This window comes from Electrona antarctica (genome assembly GCF_951216825.1).
Source record: "Electrona antarctica genome assembly, chromosome: 8".
Classification (NCBI taxonomy): domain Eukaryota; kingdom Metazoa; phylum Chordata; class Actinopteri; order Myctophiformes; family Myctophidae; genus Electrona; species Electrona antarctica.
In genome coordinates this window covers 41,085,440-41,106,495 of record NC_136789.1, presented here as the reverse complement: position 1 = coordinate 41,106,495, position 21,056 = coordinate 41,085,440, and the positions used below count along the sequence as shown (strand labels likewise).

General features: G+C 46.6%; 1 protein-coding gene across 1 annotated transcript in view; it reads left to right on the top strand.

Moving 5' to 3' along the window:
* The window catches only part of LOC306928769 (rap guanine nucleotide exchange factor 6-like), a gene marked incomplete at its 5' end in the record, with an annotated part of 97,359 nt that overhangs the window by 50,102 nt on the left and 26,201 nt on the right, over window positions 1-21,056 (top strand). Inside the window, 4 exons of the mRNA XM_079509041.1 lie at window positions 4,945-5,112; window positions 6,001-6,216; window positions 13,462-13,673; window positions 15,566-15,689. Coding sequence (XP_079365167.1) covers window positions 4,945-5,112; window positions 6,001-6,216; window positions 13,462-13,673; window positions 15,566-15,689 — 720 coding nt within the window. The remainder of the gene's footprint in view (window positions 1-4,944; window positions 5,113-6,000; window positions 6,217-13,461; window positions 13,674-15,565; window positions 15,690-21,056) is intronic.

Sequence of the window (21,056 nt, the reverse complement as noted above, 5' to 3'; positions counted from 1 at the left end):
CAGAGTGTAAGGACTTGTCGGACAGTAGACACATCGTCGGTCACCGCGGCGAGTGACGTAATGTAGTTTTCTAACCTTTAGAAAACTACACCGCGGTGATAAGCTACCTCGACATACTGGAGTATGAATAGACCTTGAGGCTACATCATCACTCCATCAGCCTCCTCTCCTTGAGGCTACATCATCACTCCATCAGCCTCCTCTCCTTGAGGCTACATCATCACTCCATCAGCCTCCTCTCCTTTGAGGCTACATCATCACTCCATCAGCCTCCTCTCCTTTGAGGCTACATCATCACTCCATCAGCCTCCTCTCCTTTGAGGCTACATCATCACTCCATCAGCCTCCTCTCCTTAGGCTACATCATCACTCCATCAGCCTCCTCTCCTTGAGGCTACATCATCACTCCATCAGCCTCCTCTCCTTGAGGCTACATCATCACTCCATCAGCCTCCTCTCCTTGAGGCTACATCATCACTCCATCAGCCTCCTCTCCTTGAGGCTACATCATCACTCCATCAGCCTCCTCTCCTTGAGGCTACATCATCACTCCATCAGCCTCCTCTCCTTGAGGCTACATCATCACTCCATCAGCCTCCTCTCCTTTGAGGCTACATCATCACTCCATCAGCCTCCTCTCCTTGAGGCTACATCACTCCATCAGCCTCCTCTCCTTAGGCTACATCATCACTCCATCAGCCTCCTCTCTTTGAGGCTACATCATCACTCCATCAGCCTCCTCTCCTTTGAGGCTACATCATCACTCCATCAGCCTCCTCTCCTTTGAGGCTACATCATCACTCCATCAGCCTCCTCTCCTTGAGGCTACATCACTCCATCAGCCTCCTCTCCTTAGGCTACATCATCACTCCATCAGCCTCCTCTCTTTGAGGCTACATCATCACTCCATCAGCCTCCTCTCCTTAGGCTACATCATCACTCCATCAGCCTCCTCTCTTTGAGGCTACATCATCACTCCATCAGCCTCCTCTCCTTTGAGGCTACATCATCACTCCATCAGCCTCCTCTCCTTTCTTTTCCTGTACCGACATAGAAGCTAGGCTGATAGATGTGGCAGAGAGGGAAAGGCAGGACGTTTAGGGCAGGACCCCCCTAGTAACTTTGACCCCTGCTTTATATTAGGGGAGATGGGACGCCCATACCCTAGGTGGGGTTGGCGAAAGGGCCTTTCTGTGTGGACTTTGCATGTTCTCCCTAGGGTATAGGTACCCTCACACAAAAAACATGCAGTAATCTTGTGCTCTATACTGCCTCCTCCCCTGGCGCCTGATGGAGGGCAAAGGAACTGGTTGGAATAACGTGTTCTTTCCACGTGCTATGTCCAACCGGGAAAACTCCCCCCTGTCAGGTGAACAGAAGCAGCTTGGACTCCTCATGCATAGAAGGAAGTATGAGGTCAGTCCGTTGCTCTCTCCAGGTTGGCAGAGGGAATGTATAGAGCCCAGGATTACATTAGATAATTGGCATGGGTTACAAAATCGTGGGATAAAAAGTAAATCTCTCCCCCCTGTCCTCCCACTTCTCCTGGTCTCCTGCGTGCGGTAGGTAGGTAGCACATCAGACTCATCCCAACTAGGTTAGCATGAATATTTCATCCTCTGACTGGAGCCCTGCAGACGGCACGGCACGGCAGGAATTATTCATGTGTGTGTGCACGTGCAGGCATGCACATGCTCGCACGCACGCACGCACGTACACACAGACACAATTATTACATAATAATATATAATCGTTTCGGCAATCAGCCTTAGGGTCCCATGGGACCCTGACGAAGGCTGATGGTCCTCCCTTTTGTGTAATGAACTTTGCCATGCCTTAAAGCTTACAATAAAGGCTTTTTCACCTCACTGGAACAGAGTGCCTTGGATCCTCTTCTTTACGAGCACCTGTATTCAGTTCAACATGATTATACCTCGCCAACGAGCACCTGTGTTCAGTTCAACATGATTATACCTCGCCAACGAGCACCTGTATTCAGTTCAACATGATTATGCCTCGCCAACGAGCACCTGTATTCAGTTCAACATGATTATGCCTCGCCAACGAGCACCTGTGTTCAGTTCAACATGATTATACCTCGCCAACGAGCACCTGTATTCAGTTCAACATGATTATACCTCGCCAACGAGCAGCTGTATTCAGTTCAACATGATTATGCCTCGCCAACGAGCACCTGTGTTCAGTTCAACATGATTATACCTCGCCAACGAGCACCTGTATTCAGTTCAACATGATTATGCCTCGCCAACGAGCACCTGTGTTCAGTTCAACATGATTATACCTCGCCAACGAGCACCTGTATTCAGTTCAACATGATTATACCTCGCCAACGAGCAGCTGTATTCAGTTCAACATGATTAAACCTCGCCAACAAGCACCACTATTTAAGTTATTTGACATATCTTCCCTATGCAATTAGTGAATTTGAGGCCTCAAAGGCAATCTGAATAATTTGTTTTAATTTACACCAATGTTCAACACCAAAAACATGATTACATCATGAATCGCAATTATTTGTAAGACAATTAATCGTCAACTTAAATGTGTGATCGTGACAGCAGTACAGTAACTCAGAGGTACAGTTATACAATAATGCCAAAAGTGGTCCTGTGTATTAAATTCATCAAGACATACAGACATACAATCTCTCTCTCTCTCTCTCTCTCTCTCTCTCTCTCTCTCTCTCTCTCTCTCTCTCTCTCTCTCTCTCTCTCTCTCTCTGTCTGTAGTGAATCTGGCAGGGAATAGTCATGCCCACAGCACCACGATTTATACAAGCTGCCAAAACCAGGGGATTTCCCCAAGCTCACACACACACATACGCATGCACGCACGCGCACGAGTGCCTTTCTGACTTGGAGTCCGTTACAGTGGCATAGTTCCAGTGCTCTCACCCTGGGCCAGTTCCATAGTTCTATTCACTGTGTCATTAATCCTCTCGTCTCCACCTCTCCTTCCAGTTGTGTCTAGAGAGAGAGAGAGAGAGAGAGAGAGAGAGAGAGAGTTGGCACTCTGACAACTTATGGCCCACTTGACATATGCTGTGTGTACCAGGGATGGGCACATTAGTGCTCCATTAGGAGCCATATAGGGAGGGGGTGGATGGCAGGAAAGCGAAGCATACATTAGATTTATATTTATAAATGCACAGCAACACATTATGCGCTATGAGAAATGACCCCCTGTTGGATGCACTCCCAGAGCAAGCTGCACAGTATGGAAGATCACACCTATAGGGTTATCCAGGCCACTGCAATTTGTCTCCACAACATTCTAACGCTGAAATGTATACCACGCATCTTGTGTTGGTCGGCACTCTGCGGTTCCCGGCACACGACACCATTATGCGATTAAGTATAAATGGGACTTCACTTATATAAAACCGGGAAAGTACCCCTAGGCGGGGTTGGCGAGAGGGCCTTTCTGTGTGGAGTTTGCATGTTCTCTCCGTGTTCCCTAGGGCAGGGGTTCTCAACCCGTGGGTCGCGACCCCTCGGGGGGTCGCCAAATTATTTTAGGGGGTCCCCAAATTATTTTCAAAAAAAAAAAAAAAAAAAAAGGGGGTTTTTTAAATCTTATTTTCACGATTTTTCAAAAATAGCAGATCTACAAGCTCGTAGCGCGCCACTCGGTGGCGCGCTATGAGCTTGTAGATCTGCTATTTTTCAATAGCTAAATTATAACATAATGCTTAAAACACCAAAAGGGGTTCCCGCCCAAAATGGGTTAAGGTTATTGTAGAAGTCAATTTATATTGGGGGTCGGGAGGGGGCGGGGCGGGGGTCCCGAGACATTGCCAAATCATTTCCGGGGGTCCCCGGCCAAAAACGTTGAGAACCCCTGCCCTAGGGTAGGTACCGTCACACAAAAAAACATGCGGTAATCGTGGTCTCTATACTGCCTCCCCCTGGCCAGACGGGAACTGTTTGGAATAATGTGTTCCTTCCACACGCTACGTCCTATCGGGGAAACTCCCCCCTGTCAGGTGATAAGAAGTGGTCTGTTAACTCCTCATGAAGGAAGCATGAGCTCAGTTCGGGGCTCTCCCCATGCTGGCAGCTAGAGGGAGAGTAGTGCCCAGGATTACAGTTTAGACAATTGTCACCGGGTGAAAAATGGGTTACAAAAACTGTGGTATAAAAATAAAGCTTGTGAGCTTGTAAATCTGCAATTTAAAAAAAAATCTTTTGAAAAATCTTGAAAGTATGAGAACTTCTTCTTAATGGATTAAGACGGCTTGGTCTCATTGCACATTTTTTGATCTGAACTAGGCTTAAGAGAGTAAGAGAGGCTGTAATCTGTCAGTGGCTGTCAAGGGTGAGTGTTCCTCCCTTTCCCAGAGCCCATCTGTGCCCAATTTAGATGAAATGTGAACGAGGTAAACCCTGCAGAAGATTTGTCAAGAGACGGAGATGGTTCTGCGATAAATCGGATGGATTTTAATTTTATCGGCCCCCAAGCATCTGCCGTGAACCTGCTGTCGGTGTTTTCGCGCGTCGTTCACTTGTGCACAATAGTGTCTTGTTCTCATCGCTGAAACAAAGATGAAACATTTATGAATGTAGTTTAAGTGGGATACTTAACGTAGCGTCTATTTCCATCGCTTAGCCCATTTTGGGCGGGAACCCCTTTTGGTGTTAGCATTATGTTATGCTTTAGCTATTGAAAAATAACAGATCTACAAGCTCATAGCGCGCCACCAAGTGGCGCGCTGAGCTTATTTTTGAAAAATACATAGAAACATAGCTTTTTCAGAAAACTGTCATGATGTAGAAGACATTTTTAGAATCTGATCTCAGGTCAAAATGGGTTAAGCTCCGCTGAAACTTTGAAGGATCAGTTTGACTGGGACAGTTCTCTTGGTTTCTGTTATGTTTTAGACACAGGTACATCTTCACCCATCTATCCCTCCTCCTCCTGCAGGTATTACCTGAAGAACAACATGGAGACGGAGACGCTGTGTTCGGACGAGGACGCCCAGGACCTCCTGAGGGAGAGTCACATAATGCTGCTGCAGCTCAGCACGGTGGAGGTGGCCGCCCAGCTCTCCATGAGAGACTTTGATCTCTTCAGGAACATCGAGTCCACAGAGTGAGTATACTATAGTACAGCTGCCCAATTCCGAGTGCTAAAAGCCGCAATCTGTACAGTTGGGTGCCACCGATATTGTCCCTTATCATTTGACCCATTTAGGCCTGACCTCAAAATTTTTAAAAATCCTTCTAAATCCTCCAGTTTTCTGAAATAAATATTTTCACGATTTTTCAAAAATAGCAGACCTACAAGCTCGTAGCGCGCCACTCGGTGGCGCGCTATGAGCTTGTAGATCTGCTATTTTTCAATAGCTAAATTATAACATAATGTTTAAAACACCAAAAGGGGTTCCCGCCCAAAATGGGTTAACTGTCCTTTTGCGCAGATCACGCAAACTTCAGCAAAAAGAAAAGGACCACATCGATGGCCTCCAACTGTACGTTTCATCGTGTCCTGCCCCGGGATTCGAACGAGGTCTTTCGAGAGGGAACCCCTGCTCCCGCCTCCCCACAAACCCAATTGACTAGTCAGTCTACTGGCTTAGTGATCTATACTGTATGTAAAACAAACTTCATTAGCCCCCCACTCTAAATAGCCAGCCCCCAGTGGTTCTCAAACCTTTTAATTTCAAGGACCCTCAGAACTCTGAGAGTGTACAAATGGACCCAAATGGACCCTACTCTCAGAGTTACAGGGCCATTTGGAACCCACTCAAGGACACTTTGAGACCCACTGGTGTAGCAGAGTGTTTCCAGTGAGCCAACATGCACAATAGCAGCACCCTGACTCTGTTTGACCAGAATGGAACAGAGGCTCCGTCATTAGTATCAGCGGTAACACCTGTGAAGGAAGTAGGGAAGGGGCCCAAGTTCTTTCCAAAATGGCGTGTATGCATATAGCCCATTTAACCCTGTTTACCCCCTCTCTCTCTCCCTCCCCCTCCAGGTACGTGGACGACCTGTTCAAGCTGGACTCAGCGACGGGCAGCGGTCACCTGAAGCAGTTTGAGGAGGTGATCAACCAGGAGACGTTCTGGGTGGCCACGGAGGTCCTGAAGGAGGCCAACGCCCTGAAGAGGATGAAGATCGTCAAGCACTTCGTCAAGATCGCCCTGCACTGCCGCGAGTGCAAGAACTTCAACTCCATGTTCGCCATCATCAGGTTGGGACTGCTCTGTTACTGTGTGTGTGTGAGTGTGAGTGTGTGTGTGTGTGTGTGTGTGTGTGTGTGTGTGTGTGTGTGTGTGTGAGTGCGCGTGCGTAGGTGTCCATGTGTGTGTACTGTGTGCAAACTGTGCATGCATGCACTCGCATGTGTTTTGGTGGGCTGCAGGTTGGGTGAATGCATGCGTGTACAGGTAAGTGATTTCACAGTCTGAATGTGTGCATGTGTGTCTTCATGTCTGCTTCTATAAATGTGTGTGTGTGCGTGCGTGAGACTATGATCTTATGCTTTATTCTCTGTGTGTGTGTGTGTGTGTGTGTGTGTGTGTGTGTGTGTGTGTGTGTGTGTGTGTGTGTGTGTGTGTGTGTGTGTGTGTGTGTGTGTGTGTGTGTGTGTGTGTGTGTGTGTGTGTGTGTGTGTGTGTGTGTGTGTGTGTGTGTGTGTGTGTGTGTGTGTGTGTGTGTGTGTGTGTGTGTGTGTGTGTGTGTGTGTGTGTGTGTGGTCTGACTCTGTTCCCCCTGCATGCACATTTGTGCAGCATGCATGTGAGCTTTGCATTTATGCTGTTTATGCTTGTTTGCATATGTGAGCATCCCCCAACAGTTCAGTCTGACAAAGCCCCCCACCACCACAGTCTGTCCCCCTCCATGTCTGTCCCCCTCCATGTCTGTCCCCCTCCAGGTCTGTCTGTCTGTCTGTCTGTCTCTGTCTGTCTCTCTCTCTCTCTCTCTCTGCCAGATCATTGCATCAACCCATTCCCCTCTGACCGCACTCGATCTGCCTCCTTCTGTCTGCCTTCAACACACACACACACACACACACACACACACACACACACACACACACACACACACACACACACACACACTTGTTGTACTACACTTGTGAGGACATCGACATTTTGGATGGAGATTTTGTGAATGCCATTTTTAGCATTTTCGGACATGACGCGCCTTCTGCGCCATGTTGCGTCTCCATAGATCCGTTATCGTCGGTGTGCGACACACTCGCTCAACTGAAACAAAACTCCCGACCCCTGGAACTAAACTCTATAATGCCTAATCGTAAAACCTGAATCTGAATCTTTTCCTAATTGTAAGCCTAACTAAAAATTTGTTTTAACCGTAAATCAGTGAATTCTGTCGTGAGGAGAAGGAAAATTGTCCTCGCAATATCTGTTTCTAAAGTTCTACTACACTCTTGGTGTACACACACACACACATACACACACATCACCCGGCGACGGGCTCACTTATTGTTTGTTGTTGTTGTTAATCCAGTCTGCTCTCTGTGGCCGTGGATGGATGTGAGATTGAGCTGGGCCTTGAACCCACGGGGAGGGAGCTTGTTTATGGGATGACGTGTGTGTGTGTGTGTGTGTGTGTGTGTGTGTGTGTGTGTGTGTGTGTGTGTGTGTGTGTGTGTGTGTGTGTGTGTGTGTGTGTGTGTGTGTGTGTGTGTGTGTGTGTGTGTGTGTGTGTGTGTGTGTGTGTGTGTGTGTGTGTGTGTGTGTCAAGTCACTTGTCTTCAGAGCTGTTTGATGTGTGCGAGCAGACAGAGTATGACCTCAGTTGGTCTGTCTGTCTGTCTCTCTTTCTCTCTCTCTCTCTCTCTCTCCCTCTGCGGCAGTGTGTTCTATCAGTATGTGCAGTAATGTCCAGGGTGATGTTGCTGAATAGGACGGAGCTTAATATTCTCATTAAGTTGCGTCGGCAGTGGATCAGAGGTAGAGCACTTGAACCACCAGCGTCGATATTCTGTCCGGGAACATTAGATGGAAAAAATGGTGAGAGACAAGTACAGTCTAGTTCTCTAAGACAGGGACGCACACACACTCCGGGGGGTCTAAGTGGTCAAGACCCCCCTGCGGTACGCTCCAGTAACAGTGTGTTCTCTGCTGTTAGACAGCAGACAGTTCAGTGCAGCAGTGTCTGACCTCCATGTTCTCCTCACAGCAGGCTGTCCTCCTCAGCCATATGGAGAGACTGGAGGAGACACAGCCTTGTCAACACCCTGCCCCCCCCCCCCCCCTTCCGCAAGGACCCCCAGTTTAATATGCATTAGGCCACAGACCTCCCATTTGATACCATTTAAACAATAAATAAATAAATCTCTGGGATCTCAAACTACACATACTCAAGTCTAGTTTCATTACGACAGTGAGCTGTAAGGGTCCATTTGGATCCATTTGTACAGAGTTACAGAGCTGTGTGTGTGTGTGTGTGTGTGTGTGTGTGTGTGTGTGTGTGTGTGTGTGTGTGTGTGTGTGTGTGTGTGTGTGTGTGTGTGTGTGTGTGTGTGTGTGTGTGTGTGTGTGTGTGTGTGTGTGTGTGTGTGTGTGTGTGTGTGTGTGTGTGTGCGTGCGTGCGTGCGTGCGCGTCATTCAAGCAAACTCTCGCACTCAGTCTCTCGTGTGTGTGTGTGTGTGCGCGTTGTGCTCAAGTCTCCCTCTGTACCCTTCTTGAAGGTACACTAAATGGTGTCTAATGAGCCGTTCCACAGGCTATTGTGGAACACTTAGAACCATCATCTCAGGCTGGAAGCAGCCGACTCCCAGGAACCCTGCAGTCTAACAGCTCCCAGCATGACAGGGAGAGAGAGGCGGCGGCGGTGGCTCAGGGGTAGAGTGGCTGGATGGTAACCGCAAGGTTGTCAGTTCAATCCCAGGCTCCCCCAGAGTTAGTGTCGAAGTGTCCTTAAGCAAGACACTGAACCCCTAATTCAGTATTTAAGTCCGCCGTCATTTTGTAGTGCTATACGTTACGTCCGGGTCCAAGTGGCACCAGCTCCCGTCAGCATCTCATTGTAAATAGAATATCTAAACGCGTGAATCTTTTTACAATGACGTTATTTTTCAGAAAGGAAGCCATTGAGGGTTAAAATGGGTCTCAATGCTTCCAACTCGAGTAGAATTATTAATGTTTTGTACAAGTTTCCATGACAAAAAAAAATATGATGTGGAGACAATAAAGACTATTATTATCATTATTATTGAAGGTGGTAACAGTCCATTTGCTCAGTAAAATATTTCGGGGGCATATTTAGAATGTTTGCAGGCTTGAGTATGTTGAATCTAGTTTGCATTAATGAGGATTTAGTTGACACAATGAAATAAAATGGCGATAGTATTCCGTGTGGGGCAGACGGCATGTCACAGCCAGATTTGGGAGAGCAGCGCAGCTTTGTTGTTGCGAGGAAAGCGGTAAAATGAGACGTTCGTGGGTTGTTTTCGTCTCAGATTTAGTCCGACGGAGCGTCACAGTATAACTCTATGGGGACACAAAAAACTCTATGGGGACACAAAAGTAGGACCCGGAAGTATCTCACGTGCTCGCGCTCACGTCACAGCTAAAATACTGAATTGCTCCTGATGTGCTGGTTGTTCTGCCTTGCATGGTTTCCGCTGCCATCGGAGAATGAATGTGTGTGAATGGGTGAATTGATGCACTATGTACTCTATGTAAAGCGCCTTGGATAAAGGTGCTATTTACCATAGGGGGGGGGGGGGGGAGAGAGAGAGAGAGAAAAGCAGAGGCATCATTTCTGGAAAGAATTGGAGGGTGGTACACCGTATAGTGAAAATAGCAACGCAACTTAATTCTTGTAGATGTGCTATTTTTGAACAATTTCAAAGTTTTTGAGAAAGTGGGATAAGGGGATGTCAAGAAAAGACAAAGTGATTGAGAGAATTGGGTCACAAAAAAAACCAACAAAAAAAACAGTAAGGCGCATGCTCTGAGGAGACCAGTATTTTAGACATGTTTGGTCTCAGGGTGGCGCTCTTTTGGTTCATGAAGGTGAAGCTCCAGCCAGTAGTTTTGGACTCACGGTACAACGTTGTTGTAGTGCACTTCATGCAGCGCTTGTGTTGTCGTCTCACCCACTCAGGGAACAACACATGATGTCAATGAGCTGCTTAGCTAACTCCGCTGCAATACCCTTTGAATTGTGTGCACTCACTGTCCCTTTCACAATCAACTATGTATCACATTCATTGAAAGACGCATGGCAGTGCGCAAGGCTATCTGGGGTTAGTTGTTCATGTTGCAAGCAACACAGGATGGGTTCAACCACAGTTCACCCCCAGACAGTATCACCAAACTGTGTTAAAGGTTGTGGTGTCCTACTGTAGCTTCCTCTCTGCCCAGGGCCCCTAACAGCTACTAGTTGTGTCCTACTGTAGCTTCCTCTCTGCCCAGGGCCCCTAACAGCTACTAGTTGTGTCCTACTGTGAAATGAAATGAAATGATTACTATATTTACCCAGGGTATCTGGGCTAAGCTCAAGAACTTGTTTCCAGCCAGGCCCTGCTCATAGAACACATTTCATCGTAGTGGTTCAATGCCTTGTTCAAGGGCACTTCAGCGGTGGTAATTTTAACGTGTCGGACCGCTGATTCGAACTGGCGACCTTCCGGTATCAAGACCGATCCGCTATCCGTTCGGCCACCGCTGCCACGTAGCTTTCATGTAGCTTCCTCTCTGCCCAGGGCCCCTAACAGCTACTAGTTGTGTCCTACTGTAGCTTCCTCTCTGCCCAGGGCCCCTAACAGCTACTAGTTAAATGGTAAATGGTAAATGGTGCATTTATATAGCGCCTTTATCCAAGGCGCTTTACATAGATTGTGCATTACATTCACCCATCCATACACCGATTGCGGCGGAAGCCATGCAAGGTACCAACCAGCACATCGGGAGCAATTTGGGGTTCAGTGTCTTGCCCAAGGACACTTCGACATGTAGACAGGAGGAGCCGGGATTCGAACCGCCGACCCATGGATCATTGGACGACCTGCTCTACCTCCTGAGCCACAGTCGTTGTGTCCTACTGTAGCTTCCTCTCTGCCCAGGGCCCCTAACAGCTACTAGTTGTGTCCTACTGTAGCTTCCTCTCTGCCCAGGGCCCCTAACAGCTACTAGTTGTGTCCTACTGTAGCTTCCTCTCTGCCCAGGGCCCCTAACAGCTACTAGTTGTGTCCTACTGTAGCTTCCTCTCTGCCCAGGGCCCCTAACAGCTACTAGTTGTGTCCTACTGTAGCTTCCTCTCTGCCCAGGGCCCCTAACAGCTACTAGTTGTGTCCAGCAGCATGTTGCTGAGCAACTACTGTTCAAGTGAAACACACCTCCGGGTGCTGTACAGTGGAGTGCTTTCAAACCTTTCCCCCGAACTGGGCCGTGAACTTTCATTCATTCATTCATTCAATCCTTTATTTAAATTATCTGAGAATCAATTGAGGGAGACCCTCATTTACAATGTTGCCGAGATTACACAAACAACAATGATACAACGATACAAAACAATAAAACAAATTTAGAACAAACAATTTGAACGGTTAAATGTTGACGGCTATCAGTTAAAACGGTTACATACAGGTAGTACACGATTATTAAGTATGTTCCTAAAATGGCCAAATGACGCTAGGTTGTTCAGTTTCAGTTCTTGTTGTAAAAGATTCCAATAATTGGTTGCACCAATACTGAAAGCAGCATTTCCCAGCTCAGAGTTGGCAAAAGGAGCCAGAAGGCATAGGCAATCACTGGAGCGAGTTAAAATGTGACTAGGTTTCTGATGTAGCATGGCTGAAATATATGGTTGAAATATAACGCCTTAATGATTGATCTGAAAAGGTGTTATGGCCGCCAGGCTGCATCCGCTCGTATTGTTAATAAACCTTATATTTTTCTGCTATTTAAGTGCATTCAGTTTTAATATACTTTTAGACTAATATAAACATGTAATCGTATAATATATTAGCAAATATAATGTGTTTTTGCAAAATCTTGCCACACTTGGAGGTGTGCGTGCGTGCGCGCGTGTGTGTGTGCACGCGCCAACTTACTATGTTCCATTATCTCTTGACACCGCTGGTCCCTGTCTCCTACAACACACACACACACACACACACACACACACACACACACACACACACACACACAGCCTTGAGAGTCGTTCAAGATGACCAGCTAGAAAACATTCAGCTGTTGTCAAAACAACAGGAAGTACATAATTGTCTTCTTAGATTTCCTAGGGCTGTATCGGTTCCCCGTTGAAGCATTAAATGTTATCGCAACAATCTACTGAACAAACTAATATTCAGCTACTCTGTGAAAGTAATAGAACAGTCTGGAACTTAACATCTGATGACCCCCCCCCCTTCTTTGCGTACTGTGTGTGTGTGTGTGTGTGTGTGTGTGTGTGTGTGTGTGTGTGTGTGTGTGTGTGTGTGTGTGTGTGTGTGTGCATGCGTGCGCACAGCTCTAATCGCAAGGGAATCGGAGGAGATAATTGTAGTGTTCCTCTGAGCTGTTTTGTGGTGATTTGATTTCCTCCCTTACAGTTAAAAGCTGCTGACCTCAGCTGTTTTGTGACGTTACGTTCTGGAGCGTTCTCTCTCTCTCTCTCTCTCTCTCTCTCTCTCTCTCTCTCTCTCTCTCTCTCTCTCTCTGCTTTTAGATGAACTGTCCTGATGTCATCATGTCCTCTGTTCCCTGTTCTGACATTATGTCTGTTCTGTTCACGTTCTTTATTCCCTCCTCTCCTCTCGGTGTTGCTGTGTGTGTGTGTAGGAATTAGTGATGTGTTAAAAGATGGCAGACCCAGAGCCAAATTGCTTTTATTGCAGCTAACTGCAAGTCTCTCTCTCTCTCTCTCTCTCTCCTCCCCCCTCTATACCTCCCCCCTCCCTCCCCCCCACCTCTCCTCTCCTGCTCAGTGGTGTGATCCTGGCCCCGGTGGCCCGCCTGCGCAGCACGTGGTAGAAGTTAGCTTTAGTTAATTACCTCGTCTCTCTCTCTCACTCAGTTAGTGGCAAAAAACTACTTTCTGGCCTTGACCCATACAGTACATCCAAACAGAAAAATCTAATTGCATTAAATGACGTTAAACTCACTCTGCCACTTACTTTGCCACTCACTTGCCACCTCTATTTGAAATTACACTGATCATCCCCTGTATCGCTTCTTTAACCTCATCTAACCCATCTGGAAAAACATACAGAACCTTGCCATGGAAAAAGGTCTGTTTCAGTAGGTGTTTTGTTCCCTCAGCCATCACAGCATTAAACAAACTGCCCCGCCGATAGGATGGTTCTGTATACTGTGGGGACCTCATGTTTTTGCATTGTCTTGGTGTTATGTTCTCTGTGTTGTTTTTGATACAGACTGTGTAGAACAGACTGTGAAGAATATCCTTCGGGACAATAAAGATTATTCTTATTAATCTCTCTCTCTCTCTCTCCCCTAGTGGTCTGAACCTGGCCCCCGTGGCCCGCCTGCGCAGCACGTGGGAGAAGCTGCCCAGCAAGTACGAGAAGCTGTTCTCGGACCTGCAGGAAGTGTTCGACCCGTCCAGGAACATGTCCAAGTACCGCAACGTGCTGAGCAGCCAGAGCATGCAGCCGCCTATCATCCCCCTGTTCCCCGTGGTCAAGAAGGACCTCACCTTCCTGCACGAAGGTAGGAACAAACCCCCACCATCCCCCTGTTCCCCCGTGGTCAAGAAGATAGGAACAAACCCCCATCATCCCCCTGTTCCCCGTGGTCAAGAAGGTAGGAACAAACCCCCACCATCCCCCTGTTCCCCGTGGTCAAGAAGGTAGGAACAAACCCCCACCATCCTACTGTTCCCCGTGGTCAAGAAGGTAGGAACAAACCCCCATCATCCCCCTGTTCCCCGTGGTCAAGAAGGTAGGAACAAACCCCCATCATCCCCCTGTTCCCCGTGGTCAAGAAGGTAGGAACAAACCCCCATCATCCCCCTGTTCCCCGTGGTCCAGAAGGTAGGAACAAACCCCCATCATCCCCCTGTTCCCCGTGGTCAAGAAGGTAGGAACAATCTCCCACCATCCCCCTGTTCCCCGTGGTCAAGAAGGACCTCACCTTCCTGCACGAAGCTCGCTCCGCTGCTACACACCACCAGTGTTGATTTTGCAGACTAAAACTATGACGAAATACAGATGTGCCATTTTAACTCTTCACGCTTTCCTGATCTTTTTTGAAAATGCTTTTTTTCCCTGCAGGTTTTATTCACTAATTATCCTTGCTAATTCTACTGCTTTGCTACTGAAAAGAAGCGTCCAGCAGAGGAACTCTTATCTATTCAGGGAATCTTAGGGCGCGTTCGGAAATACCGCACCCGAGCGCACTCGCCTATTAGTTTGCATTGCACAGTGCGCTCTGTGCGCTATTTCCGAACATGCCCTTAATAGAATTAACATATAACACCTTGGCAAATGCTCCCCTTGACCGGAAATAATGACCGTTTAATTAGATGGTACACAGGACAGGATACAGAGAGAGTGTCAGGGATGACATATGGGCCGTCCTGTAATTTGAGGGCGGTACTCAGCCAATGCATGCAGGCACTAACAAAGTTAGTTAACGAGTTAATGAAATTCACAGATTTCTGGGTCTAAAAAAAAACCTTGCTGTGAATGTGGCGTTTAACTAATAATAACCATATCTAACCAGCAAACAAATCACATCTTATTACTGTTGTCCATTAGCACCAAACATTAAAGCTACAGATGAATAGAAAAGATCCAAATATTATCAACAAAATAGCAAATACAAATAACAATGATCTGTAGATTATATTAACACTATACTTGCCTTAGTCCTTTAAGCACTACCTCTACTGTGCGTTAGTTTCTCATTCAAATGTAAAAAATATAAATTTAAGTATGCAAAGCACATGCATTTCTTTGTGAAATCAAAGAAGCTGGAAAGCTAAAGGTTAAGCGTGAGGTGGAAGACATCTTGTTTTTTTTCCCCTGCTTCCTCTGTACCAAGCAGAAGGTCAACTTCAGACCCACTCAGGAGTTTTACTTCTGCTATCAGCTTATTGTACAGCCTATAGTATCAGAGATACAACAATGCTTTCCCATTAGTTTAGGTTTTTTTTTTTTTTTTACTTCCCCTCGCTCGCTTTCAGATAACCATACAGCCCAACCGTCACAACCAACAACCTTTGACTTCCCTTTCTTCTGGGCATTATCTTATAAACATGTCCAAGTTAGGAACGGAAGGAAGATATGTGAGATCTATTATTGTGCAAGTTCAAAGCGGACGTGACACGCGTGATGGCCTTAGCACCAGCTAGGGGACTAAAGGACAAAAGAAGCAGAGTTAGTGAAATGATAAGTAGAGGACAGGAACAGGGCTGTGCATTAATGTGAAGAAGACTCTTATGACTCATACGTCTTATCAGTAGATAAGACATATTGCATACTCACTGGCTCTGTATCTGCCCATGTGTGTGTGTGCGCGCACGGATGCACATGCTTGTGTGTACACCTGTGTGTGTGTGTGTGTGTGTGTGTGTGTGTGTATTATGCATGACTTCCCAGGCAACGACTCTAACGTGGATGGTCTGGTGAACTTCGAGAAGCTGAGGATGATCGCTAAGGAGATCAGACATGTGGTTCGAATGACCTCGGCCAACATGGACCCCGCGCTGATGTTCCGACAGAGGTAGGACCTCCATCTCACACCGCTTAGCTCTCCCTACTAGCTTTATCCCCTTCTGTTGGAGAACAGATAACCGGAGACTGTACTGTATGTACGATGTACGATCCACTAGCTATACTAATATCACTGCGTGGATAATAGTCTCGTCCCTCCCAGTAGTCACTATTAGATTCTTTTTTGCAATGTCCTGCCCCATATTTGCGTACTGGGCCTGGTTGGTTATACCCTGGTTCCAGACGAATCTGGTTGGCTCGTCACCACTTCGGCCGTGACATCCTCCTACAATTAAGAGGGGCCAGACTTAATCTGCCTGGGGCAATATAGCCTCGGTCCCAGGCTCACTTATCTGCGAAAAGAAGAGCCTGGTCACAACGTAAGGCAGAGAAGCTATCGGATGGATGTATCCTCCGGAACATCAGTCAGATGTATTTCCCCCGGATACGATATTTTCCCGACCAATCACAACACTTGTTTCATTCGCGGATAATGTAAACTGATTTGTAAAGCATCAACGTAATTTCCTTGGGCGATACTTCCGCTAAAATCCCGCAACTTCCGCTGATAGTCTTTTCAGCGTAGGTCTTGCCCAGGGTGGGGGCAATATGCATTGCAAAGGCAGATGAATGCTGGCTATGCGAGGCTGCGATCGACTTGGCTAGCTCGCGGTGGATAAAAAGAAAACAAGCTCCTGACGATCGATTTTCGTGTGCTTGCCTTGACCCCCCCACCCCACACACACACACACACACACACACACACACACACACACACACACACACACACACACACACACAGCCAACTTGCATATGATTTATTTTAGGAAGTTTGAAGGCTGCAGCGTACCTCTTGTCGAAACAAAGTTTGATTCTCTGACTTGACACCAATGCACTCAATGGCATAGACATATAAACGTAGACGCCCTTTCCGGCTCTGGGGCGCATGTGCTCAAGGGAGGGCAAAACTTTCCCGAGGTTCCTTGCGAAGCCCCGCGGAAGCATGAGCGTGCGTCACAGAGCGCATGTTCGGGTCTCTTAGTCCCGGAGAAGATGCGCTGTGATTGGCCAGTAATCACTTGAGTGGCAGTGTGACGTAACGTGCCTTCCACACTTCCGGCGTACTTCCTTCCCCAGTGTAAATTATTCCGCCCCTCCTTCAACACACATCGCTCCAACGAACTGCAGCGGCCAATGAGGCATCTATTTATTTAATATCTATGCTCAATGGGCTCTATGCACACACGCCATTTTGGAAAGAACTTCCCTACTTCCTTCACAGGTGTTACCGCTGATACTAATCAAGGCTCTGTTCCATTCTGGTCAAACAGAGTCGGAGTGCTGCTATTGTGTGTGTTGGCTCACTGGAAACACTTTGAGACCCACTGGTGTCGCAGAGTGGGTTCCAAATGGCCCCGTACGGCTGTGTAACTCTATTTTCAAAAGATTCTTTTATACATTTGAAAACTTTAAATGGGACATTCTTCATAACGAGTACTTTCTACTTTTGGTACTTTGAGTACATTCTGATGCCAATACTTTTGTACTTTTACTCATGTGCATTTTGAATACCAGACTTCTACTTGTAACAGGGTAGTTCTACATTGCAGTATTGATACTTTTACTTAAGTAAAACATTTGAGTACTTTTTTCCACCACTGATCAGAGCCATCATCACCACAACACCCTGCCTGGACCTGAATCCTTTCACAGGCACCGTGTCTGTCAAGGCAATCAATCAATCAATCAATCAATCAATCAATCAATCCCTAGTCCCTTCCTGCTCAGTCCATACCAGTGATTTTCAACCAGTGGTCCGGGGATCACTAGTGGGCCTTATCGGGGTTCCAGGTGACCCCTGCTAAATTATGTGGAGAGAAAGTTAGAAAGTTAAATTATTGTTAAAAATCTGCATTACTTAATTTACAAGAAGTCTACACATTTAGAGAGAATGTAGAAGAATTGTTATTTTGATCAACGTTTCCCTGTTATCTCGCCTAATGGTACCAACATCAATACAGCATGGAATTGTGGACGGAAGATAATATCCAACGATAACAAAATATTCTTTAGTCTTGGGTCTGAGAGGCTAAATGTCATCAAATTGCGGTCCCTGGTTCAAATGCAGAATAAACCATGGGCCTTGATATGGAAAGGGTTGAAAACCACTGGTCCATGTCATCTCAGTTCAGCCTCGTCCGTCACATGACATGACATGACATGGGGTCTGTTTGACCGGAGCTGAGATAGAATTGATGGAACCGCCCAATGCGGTGATTGTTTTTTCAATCACGTCACTACAAGTCCTGCGTGTCTGTCTGTCCCTCTTCATGATGCATGACTGCCCCCTGCAGACACTCTCCCCACACTGCACGCACAGATGGGCTTTGTGAAGACAGTTCTACACACACAGTGGGCCAGATATACTCCTCTGGTCAGAATTCATTTAGCCATTTTTAGCTCGGCACACAATCGGCGCACAGCTTTATATATAGTTCACAGGACCTTTGTCAAGATCAGGTCGAAATGTCAACTTTTTGTAAGCACTTAACTTAACCCACCTAACCCACTATATAATACAAAATAAACCAGTAAGACGCCTTATTATAGGGCTGACACACTCTACCGGAATAATGTCACTTCATTATGTCAGCACTGTCATATACGGTGCCATGCAATGGGCAGAAGGAAATTGCAGGATTTGACAGCCTCCACTTCATGTAAATATTTGAAGTTTTTCAGTTTTTTTTAGAAAACAAAAAAAGCAACACAAATTGCCAATCTACAAGTTCACATTGTATTGTGTGAGCTTGTGGATCAGCTATTTCCACAATTTCTGAAGCTTCTCACCTACAACGACATGCCCAAAATGGGGACACCGGTCATACGTGGTCAATAATAAGTCAACACGGAGGCGATGCATGTGAAATTACCTTTTTAATTTGGAATTTGGATCTTGGGTGGGGTTTAATTCCACACGCGTGCCGCTACTCACGATTATGTCGAGCATCGACGCATCATCCCCGAACGCATCGTTTAGCCGCTACGACGCTCTTCCGAAGGAGCCGCGAATGTACAGAAACAAAGCAGAGTTGTCACCGTTCCTTCACGCCATGTAAAACTTCCAGCGGATACGGAGAGATGTCCGCGGCGGTATAATGTCTAGTGTCCTCCCTCCCATCTCCTACCATTTCCTGTGTGTGTGTGTCTGTGGTCATGTGACTCCTACATAGCCCCTCCCCCCCAACCACCCCCCCGTCCTCGTCCCCCTCGACCTTTGACACTGTCTTTTTAAAACCACGCTTCAATCTTCCACACCTCTCGCTTGCAGGAAGAAGAGGTGGAAGAGTTTAGGGTAAGTTCCCCCTCCCCCCCACACAACCGGTTCGAGGCGGTTTAGGTGTGGGCCGTTCAAGGCCACCATGCACTCCCCCCAACCCCCCCACCCACCCAGCCTCCCCCCCCCCCCCTCCCCTTACAATCCTGTTATCATCTGCCAACATCGAGCTCTGCATGTGACATTATTAACCCTTTCATTTGCAGTGTCCATACCAGCCTGCCCTGTGCTGACATCCATCATTAAATAATCAGCATCATTTATGTCACCTTGTTTTGTTTGTATTTACACGTGTTGGACCCGGGTCAAATAGTAGGTAGCACATGTGTTTTTTGTTGTGGGCGGGGTCTACCACGTCAAGACAGTTCAGATAGCTGTCCAATTATGTTATTGTGAAAACTTTGCAATTATCCAGCTGTTGAACCTCGCCCTGGTCTTCTTGCTGTTTAATGAAGCATTACACAATGGTTAGTAACCAGAACATATTGTGCATACCATTTGGCCAAAGGTGTAGCACTGATACACAGATGAGCAATAAAGACATTAATACAATGATGAAAATAAAGAAGAAAGAAAGAAAGAAAAATAAATCACAATAATTAGCCCTTCGCTAAACCACACCCCAAAAGCGTTGTCCAATGCCAATCCAAAATGCTTTAGCAACTGTTGCTAAGGATGGCAAGCTTTCATCACCTCACAGCTGTCAGTGTTATTTTGCATGACTGTTGTTGAACACATACACAACTTAATGTCGGGAAAGTTACATGACTGAGCCACCCAGGTGATGGCAATAATACTAATCACCATAGTCTTACCATGCATTACATGAAAACTCGTAAATTGATTGAGTTGCATACTGTTTCTCCCTAGCATGCACATTTGTCCCGTGCATAGCCTACTGTAGGCCTGGTTGAGTAGATTTAGAAGACATTTCGAAGCTCTTGCTACTGAAATGATCAATTATTTATATGGAGAAATCCTGTAATTTAACATGCATCTCAATGGGTGAGAAGGAACGCTTGCCAAGTCTCCTCTCTTAGTCATCGTTGCTAACGTGCCTATTGGACAAGCATGGGTTGGGAAGGGACTTAGCGAAGGGCTAATTGTGACGAATGATGATCATTTTAGCCAGTCTCATGTAGCCCTAGGTCACTCGTAGGGAACGTCTCTTAACAACTCGGTCATGTACAGTTGGGTGCCACCGATATTGTCCCTTATCATTTGACCCATTTAGGCCTGACCTCAAAATTTTAAAAAATCCTTCTAAATCCTTTTCACGATTTAAAAAAAAATAGCAGACCTACAAGCTCGTAGCGCGCCACTCGGTGGCGCGCTATGAGCTTGTAGATATGCTATTTTTCAATAGCTAAATTATAACAATGTTTAAAACACCAAAAGGGGTTCCCGCCCAAAATGGGTTAACTGTCCTTTTGCGCAGATCACGCAAACCTCAGCAAAAAGAAAAGGACAATATCGATGGCCTCCAACTGTACGTTCCCAAGGCTGATTGGTAAACATTTTGGGACACACTCGAGTCAGTTGTGCCCAAACCGAGCCATGACAAAAGTACAGTATACATCACGGTGAGAGCCATTTGGTCCGTGTCCAGCGCTGTAATCATCTGCATCCTGGCATTAATGTTCTGTCATCCCATGTTGAATGTCCAACACTTTTCATCAACCCGTCCCTAACCCCTTTAATGTTTGCCTCCATCTGACAGTATGTCCTGAGTGTTTATGTTTATAGCATGATGCACCAGCAACAGCACAATAAAAAACGACGTACCTCCCCTTGCATGGTCCTGTTTAACCTGCTATGCTACCCAACACACACACACACACACACACACACACACACACACACACACACACACACATACACACACACACACACACACACGCAGGCGCTAACTGTGTGGGATATAATAGAGAGTCATAGAGAATAAGATCACTTTTATCTTGTTTTTTTTTTTCGTAAAGGGGGGGGGGGGGGGGGGGGGGGGGTGTAAAGGGGGATGAGGGAGGGGCCACAACGTCCAAC